This window comes from Athene cunicularia (assembly GCF_003259725.1).
Source record: "Athene cunicularia isolate RWA chromosome 7 unlocalized genomic scaffold, athCun1 chr7_part1, whole genome shotgun sequence".
Lineage (NCBI taxonomy): Eukaryota > Metazoa > Chordata > Aves > Strigiformes > Strigidae > Athene > Athene cunicularia.
The window spans coordinates 37,522,407-37,530,887 of NW_020799107.1; the positions used below are offsets into that span (position 1 = coordinate 37,522,407).

Below are 8,481 nucleotides of genomic sequence, written 5' to 3' on the forward strand. Positions count from 1 at the left end.
ACTTGTGCAAAAGATGTGCCAGCCCCGTTCCAAGCGTTTGGTAGAACAAGCGCTGTCAGGTCTGGCTGTGAAGCCCTCTGTGTTCTGGCTCTGACCATCCGTGAGCCACCTGCTTCGCCCTCCTTGTGCTGGTCAGACGGTGCCGGGACACGTGCGGGTGCGTTCTCACGTCAGCTGTTTTCTGAAATACTTAGTAACGTCTCACAGCGACTGCTCTGTGTGTGCGTGTGGCTCTCTGGTGAGCTCTGCCCCAGGGTGCCCGTGGCTGGCTCTGCCCTGGCTTTGGGCACTCTTTAAGCAGACGCCGATGCCAGCTGCCTGCCTCTGGAACGCTCTTCAGACTGTCCGTGGGATAGGTTCAGAGCACTCTGCTGCAAAGGGTTAAAAGTAGTCATGAAAATACTCTCTTCCTGCTGTGAATACGAACTATCATTTGCTGGAGGGAGCATGGCCCCTATAATGTACTGTAATGCCTTTCTATTGTGAAATATCCAGGTTTTAATGTGCTTCTGTTTAAGTTCTGTTTTGACTTTTCCCTTAGGAAGGAGGCTAAAATTTTTCATTACAATATAGACAGTGCACTACACTTTGAATACAAATTTATCCATGTACAGAGTAATTTTTCTTGTGATTGTCTCTACCCTAGAGAAGTGTCTTTAATGAATTACATACAAATTGTGTAATTTAAGAAGTTAATTTCGTTTTCTGGTAACACAGGACTAAAAACAGCCCTTCTAGAAAGAGATGATTTCTCATCAGGGACCAGCAGCAGGAGTACTAAATTGATCCATGGTGGAGTGAGATATCTTCAGAAGGCCATCATGAAGTTGGATTTTGAGCAGGTAATTGTTTATGCTGGTTGTTAAGCAAAAATTGCTAGTAGACACTTCCCCTATCCCAATTATATCCAAGTCTCCTTTTTATTTTTTCAGTACTTGACAGTTGTATTCCACAGCCGCTGCACACAGAAAGTGTCCTCTCCAGTGGAGCTTTCCAGACTAGCAGAATTGCTTCTGCTGCCTTTTGCTAAATTCTTTTATGGGCAATCTAATGACTGTCTGTGTAATTAGGGGAAGGCAGGCAGAGGCAGGGCTGGCTTCAGAATAAAAAGAACTTCCTGCCTGTCATGATCAGAATTTGGGGGAGTGAGTGGTCATCCTGTTTATTCTGAAATGGGGAAAGAAAAGAGAGTAAATGAGTGATTATATATAAATGCTTTTATGTATTCTTGTGTTGGTGGAAGCATGATATTCTTGTTTTGAGAAATTGATTTGTCTTCTCATTGAAACCTCTCTAACTTTTGAAGTATGTTTTAATGGTTATAATACTGCTTCAGAAGCAGTGACTTCTCAGGGAAAAATATATAAAACATGCAGTTACCCAGCTCTAGAGATGAATCTTTTTTGCCAAAGAACAACTTCATCTTGATTCATATTGATTGATTTGGAGAAGAACACTGCTGCATTTGCAGCTCGGAGTTAGTGTGGGATTTAGTCGTGGGAAGTGGCACAGAAGCTGCACTGTGGGATGAGTTCTGACCCCCCTTAAGTGCCCGTAGTCAGGAGTAACACACCTGACGGTGCTTTAGGCTCAGATCAAAAAAATGCTCACCTGATCTGCCAAGACACCAAAATGAAACTAGTGAAATTATGTTTTCTTGGGAAACATTTTCCTTAACTTTTGAATTTTTCAGCAAATCTCTGCGTGTTTGAAAGAACAGTAAAAATTATGCAAAGTATTTGCTTTGATAAACCGTTTCTTATTAAACGTTGCACATGGAGACAGAATTGAGTAGTGTGGGATTCACATGCTTGCTTCTACTTTTCAGTACAAGATGGTGAAAGAAGCACTCGAGGAGCGCGCAAATCTTCTTGAAATTGCTCCTCACCTCTCCGCTCCTCTGCCGATAATGCTCCCTGTCTACAAGTAAGCTCTGCTAGAACACCTCCCCTCACCACTGCTTTCGACAAGCAGGCTGTTTCCCCGGAGAAGGTTCCAGGTGCCTCCTTCCAAGCTTGTCTTTGAACCTGTCAGGAGTGTGGTCCTGCAGGCGGTGAGATGCTGCCTGCTGTGGAAGCAGGGCGTTATGATGCTGGAGCTGTAAGAACAGTTACTCGCTCTAACAGGCTGCTCAGAGCAGTGAGGTTTTGCTGAGTGGTCTTAATGTACAGATTTACTCCTGGCATGGTAGAAGGGGCTTGTAGTAACTGGAGTTCATGCGATCAGCTGCATCTATTTGGCCCTGTTGGTGCGGGAGGCGTTAGTCGAGATGGGCCTTTGGGGAACCCTTCCAGTGCAGACGCAGCCCCCCTCTTCCCTCAGCACTGAGCTTTAATATCTCACCTGATGCTGAAGTACAAAATGCCAGTTTGTGATCCTAATTCTAGAATAAATAAAGCCTCGAATCTGCTTGACTAGCTGCAGTGAGTAATCGGTTGAAAACGGTGGTGAGCAATACGTAAGTTCTTGCATGTTTACATTGTGATACCATGAACTCGTGTGGCAGTACAAAGGAGAGCCGGTGTCCCACAACATACTGTGTTACTTCACAACTTCTGTATTACAATAACAGTGTGCATGTGCTTTCAATTTTTTTTTTTTTAATTTCACTTCACAGGGAATTTTTTATTTTTTTTTCCCCACAGATGGTGGCAGCTGCCATACTACTGGTTTGGAATAAAACTGTATGACCTCGTGGCAGGAAGTCAGTGTCTGAAAAGTAGTTACGTCCTTAGCAAGTCACGGGCCTTGGAGCTCTTCCCAATGCTGCGCAAAGACGAGCTTGTCGGAGCTATTGTCTACTATGATGGTAAGTTGCCTTTCTGTGCTTCCCTTACTGCGTCGTGCTGTGTTTCGAGGGGGGAGGAACACGAGTGTGCGATTGTAGATCACATGCATTGACTTTCTAAAGGGAAGAACAACAACTTGAAGGCTTCAACTTGCCTCTTCAGCATTAATTTGGTAGATAAATGATGTCTTTCACAACAGTAACTTGATGTAGAAGAGAGGATATGTTAGCTTTCTTGGCTGGTGGGTATGGTGAAATATGGACACGTTCTAGTGATTCCCTACAGCTTTCCAGCTCTGTGTGGTTTTGCTGTACACTTCTCGGACTGAACCCCTCTCCTGAGGCATTTAAGCCAAGAAAATGAGATCATTTGGGTAATGTTAAATGGTTTGCTGTAGCACTTCCCCATGCAAACAACTTCAAACCTCTCTGGGGGATCTGGCTGCTGGTTCTCGCACTGGGTTGGGTGAGGCCTGGATCTATTGCATTTTGTATCGCCAGGAAAATTAGTTGCTCTGCCATTGTAATTACAATGAAATACTAGAGACTGCTGCAAGACATGAATGGTTTCTGTTAAAATCCCTTTCTTTAAAGGGTTATAAATTCATGAGAGGAAAAATGCCTCCAGCTCGAGTTATTTAATCTATTGTATCAGCTAGTTTTAGGTATGTTTGTGTATAACACACAAATTCTGCGTGGGAGAAAATAAAGCTGCTTCCTGCAAGTGTTCTCATGTTCATTCAGTATAGGACGATGATTTAACAGAACTCATTGCAGCCCTCTAGAAGTAGCAATTTTCGTGTTCAGAAGCGTTCCTGCGTATTCACGTTTGGGAAGTGTCACTTTTGTTTGTAATGCAAGAACAGATGAGCCTTCTTGCCTTGCTTTGTGAAGTACCTCTGGTGATAAGGCCCTCGCCCAGCTGTACAGCAGCAGGTGCCGCAGCGGAGCCGCCCAGCCAAGGAGCTGACTCTGTCCCTTCGGGCTCTGCAGAGGCACAAGGCAGTCGGAAGCAAAACTGGTGAAGGCTGGGTTGGCTTTACAGAAACTTTGCTTGTCTGGAATATTAGTGCTTGTGTTGATGTACAGGTGTCTTGAGCTTTACCCAACCTGCTGTAGCTCAGTCTTTTCAAATGTCACGCAAGTTACGTCCCCAAAGAGGATTGAAAAAATACCCAACTTGTACAAATTCTAAATGCTGGGAAGTTCACTGAGAGTACCAGGGCATGCTGCCATAACTGCTTTCCTGGTGCACTCGCTTATCTTGGCATATCTAGACGGTGGGATATCTTTTCTTTCCAGATAATATCTTATCTTTGACTTGTGCGCTGTTACATGATGTGTTTTTAATTAGGTTGGTATTCCTCCTTCTCCAGTCCTCTTCCACTTCCCTTCCGAGGCAGAAAGTTTGATAAAACTTTGTTAGTAGTGGGGCCAGCCAGATGATATTCAGAATGTCAGATGTGTTCAGGATAGGGCAAAAAACCGTAGAGTCCTTGCAGGCTTGGAGGAGCCCTCCAAAGAATAAATAGCTTAAATACTGATTTACTTCAGTAGTGCTACAGTTCTAGTTTTTACCTGAAGATGTAGTTTCTGACCTTTTGGCAACCAGAAAGGTCTTCACACAGGATTGATTATAAAGGTAGTTCTTTTCCCTTTTTAGAACTGCATTTACACTGTTCATCAGCTTATCAATAGGGGCTTTTTGTACTGGGAAGAAGTAGGAGGGACTCTTGAAACGCACTGGACTCGGATGGTATTTATGAGGCTTCTGGCAAAAGCATATGTTGATAATTGCACGTTGTCTCATACAGAGCCCAACAGAATGAAAAAAAAAGTATATATATGCAGGAATATATATGTGTATGTTCTGATTTGGGAGTAGGGTGAAATTTTAAAGGATGGGGACTTGATTTTTACTTACCTCTGATGGAGACGGCATCTTCTCTCTCTTATTTTTAAGGTCTAGAGGAAATAAGAGGTTATTCAGAAGCAAAATTTTTTATGGGATGATGTGGTATTTTTTTGTATACTGTAACAAGAGCTGCTGTAAATAGCATCCATGGAAGTAATGCAGATTCAGTTTTGCATTATCATGAGCTATCCCTTAGACTGTTTTAAGGGATCCCAGGAGCATGCAAGAGGAACGAAGTGGTTCTCTTAACTGTAATTACACTTCTCATAAGAGCACTATAACTTGAAATCTATTTATAATCTATTGAAGTTTTTTCCGATTAAATAAATAGTTTGGATGTATCATAGCTATTTACTACTGCAGCATTCCAAAGAAGTGCATTTACAAGATAGCCTTAAAATTAGTCTTTAAGTTTCTTGGACGAATAATTATTTTAAACAGTGTTGCATCAAATCTGAACATTAAGCACCAAGGTACCACGTGGCCTCTCGGTAGAGAACATCGGCACAGCGCGGAGCGCTGGGGGGCCAAGAGGTGGCTCTGATGGGTTTTGTTGCCTTCCCAAGCGATGGGAAGCAAACCCACGCTCTGCATGTTGGGAACAGAGGAGTGTAATAGAGGAAAAAAGGGGGTGGGAAAAAAAAAAAAAGGGAATGTACAAATTCTCAAAGAGCAGTTTAGAGGGGAAGGAAGATTGCGTACTCACTGTTTGTTCATACAGGTTTGGTAAAGTCAGGGAGAGACTCCTGACTCTTCTCCTTCAGAGGAAGAGCTGCGGTGGTGGCAGGACTCGGGCTGTTTCAGTAGATCAAAAATAGACTTGAAGTTTTGCTGCTGGTGAAACTACTTGTTCGTGCTATTATAATCTGGCCTTTTTTTGCTTTCCTTATGAGACTGTGCAGAATTTAAAGAAATTGTGGTTTACAGTGAAAAACTTAAAAAACTCTCAAAGCTCCACCAAACCTCAATTTCCTAGAAGAATAAAGTGGTTCTGAAGGGCCAAAGTATCAAATTTGTGATCTTATAATCTACATTTGGGTGCTTTGAGGCTGCACCTAATGCAGAATAAAAATTTGCTGACTAGGATGTTAAATCAATGCTTAACATGCCACGTTTCAGAAGTAAATTTTGTCTGTAGTGACTCCTCTGTAGGTCAGCCTATGGCTGATGGGCTCGCGTTGTGTTCTAACACGTTAATTATTTTATCACGATCGATTAACCTGTGTTCTGTCCACAGTAAATTTGTTTCAAGTGATAATGTTTCATCAAGTGCACTTTAGATTTTGTAAATTATTATAGTTTAATTTTAATGATATACTTTCATGCCCTAAATCTGAAGGAATGGAGGACAAAAGGGAAAAGGAATTGAACTTAGAGCAGAGAAGGGGATGATAAGATTGAATTAAATCCCTTTTAGTACTTTCAGAAGGATTAGTTGTAAAATAGAGCATTAAATAATGGTGAAAATATATATATATATTTTTTTTTTTTTAAAAAAGCCTTAAAGTAGGTCATATCTTTACCTTCTCTGTCCATCCCTTCTCTGTCTTCCCTAAATAATGAATAAATAAAATGGCCTTTTAAGAATGGGATGTCTTAACTGGTTCTATATGTGCAGTTAAATGTAATTTTATTTTGTTTTCTAGCTTTTCTCTCTTCCTGTCTCTGTCATACTTGCTTTGTGTCTGTAGTTGTTAATGGCACCTACTAGCAGCATCTCAGTGTTTGGCATGTTGATCACCACCACTGAAGGGAAGAATTAAAAACCTTCATTATGTACGTTCCTTTTTTTTATTCGATGAAACCACCTGTCCAGTTATGACTTCTGGTGGCAATGTTCTCTGGCAGAGGAAGGATCAGGAACGCTCTTTGGTTTGTTTTGTAATTGTTGATCAAACTAGTGGCATGTCAGATAATCCATTATTCATGAATTTGTTGTGTTCTGAAATGTTGCTGTGGTCTTCTTAATTACATTTAAAAAATTGTTTATACGGGGGGAAAAAAAAAAAAGGTACATTATAAATGTTGGAAGTACCAGCTACAGCAAATCACAGACTTTACCAGAGGCTATTCTTGCTCTGTCGCAGCATCAGGAAACTAAAGCATATGTTGGATGTTAGCCTGGGTGTACACAATGTGTCCTATTTATTCAAGGTTTTCTTTGAAGCCACAACTTACAAGTTTGTTTCTTAGGGGTACATGTCAGACTTCATTTAGCATTTATTGGTATTAGGATACTCCTGAATAGCAAAAAGGCAACATTTTGGGGGAAGAACGTGGCTGCTATCTGAGCAGTGATCTGTCAGTTCCACTTATGTAGCTCAAGGAAAACTGGAGAAGAGGCACTTCAGAGAAGCTGGGCTGAGATCTCCAGATCATAGGCAGCATTATTTTAAAGCACTATAAATGGAAGAATTAATCTCCATTTAAATTATATATAGTTCATTATGTTAATGTTAAGAACTAGTTAAGAACTAGAAAAAACATTAAAGCAGAGATCCAACTGGCCAGAATATTTAAATGTAAAGTGTTTAGAAATTCCAAGCAGCGCGGTTCTTTTTAAGATGCATTATTTTTCTGTCTCTAGGTGCTTGCAGACTTTTTTTGTTAACATATTTTTGCCTCACAAGATGAGCCTTTAGGTGTGTAAGGAAAATTTGTGTTCTGGAATCAGTCATGAATTTAAAATTTTAGGGCTTTGTGGACCTAAATTTACTAAATTTGAATTTACTGCTATTCTGTGAAAGCAGGAATTAACATACGCTACTTCTGTGAGTCTTTTGCCACACCAAGGTATTTGATTGTTTAATGTTTTGTTCTACCAATTTCCAGTCTACTTGCTGGGATGTAAGTAATTTTTAATGGTTTGTTATTTTTTGCATTCTCGGTATTTTTGTATATATTCTCTCCTGAAATATTTTAATATGGAGGTTATTTAAAGGTGGAAAAAGAAGCTTTGGCAGAGGATTTAGCTTTCCTTGTTTACAGCAAACCCCATGAGAAATCCTTCCCAGGCACACATGCACAGACACACATACACACAAAAATCAATGCAAAAGAGTAGGGCATTCATTAAGCTGTCAAAAATGGAATAAATGCTTTTTTTTATTTAGGCTCTTGTAGCTATTTTTCCTAGTATTTGAGTGTGTCCTGAATTATGAAATGTTACAGCTTTATAATTCATATTTGACAAATTAATATTTTGAGAATGTTGAGCTGTAATGGGGTATTACCCTATTACAGATGCAGACAACTGTATGAGGGGTTTTTTCCTTCCCTGGATATAAAAACTCCTTGACAGTTTGTCACTAAAAAGACTTTCTATAGGTGAAATACACGGCTAACCATATTTCTTGGTATTTCGAGATTGAAGCTGGATGGAGAAGCCTTGCAGGCACACTAACTGTAGGTATAACCTGGAAAACACTCCGCGTATTCTCCACATCCCGCTGCTTCAGATACATTTTGGCCCGTGCTCTCTATTAGAGTTGTGTGAGAAACCCCGGGGCCTGCTCCGAGGGGCTGGTGCGGGCGATCCGGGCTGCCTGCGGCGGGGCGCGGGGCTCGGCCTCAGCCTGCGGACCCCATCGTGTTTTTCCTTGCTGGCGTGAGTCTAAACTCCAGTGGGGAAGGTGGGGGAGCGGGATCCCTCACAGACAGTACTCCCTGGTTCTCCTGGGAAATCTGCTGGATCTCTTTGCCACGCGGCGACTCGAGTCACGCCGCGTTTTATCCATCGGAGCTTTTTTTTTTTTTTTTTTTTTTTTTTTTTTTTTTT

General features: G+C 41.2%; 1 protein-coding gene across 1 annotated transcript in view; it reads left to right on the forward strand.

Moving 5' to 3' along the window:
- The window catches only part of GPD2 (glycerol-3-phosphate dehydrogenase 2), a 54,224-nt gene that overhangs the window by 21,813 nt on the left and 23,930 nt on the right, over positions 1-8,481 (forward strand). The window contains exons 4-6 of the mRNA XM_026853074.1: positions 718-842; positions 1,829-1,926; positions 2,646-2,809. Coding sequence (XP_026708875.1) covers positions 718-842; positions 1,829-1,926; positions 2,646-2,809 — 387 coding nt within the window. The remainder of the gene's footprint in view (positions 1-717; positions 843-1,828; positions 1,927-2,645; positions 2,810-8,481) is intronic.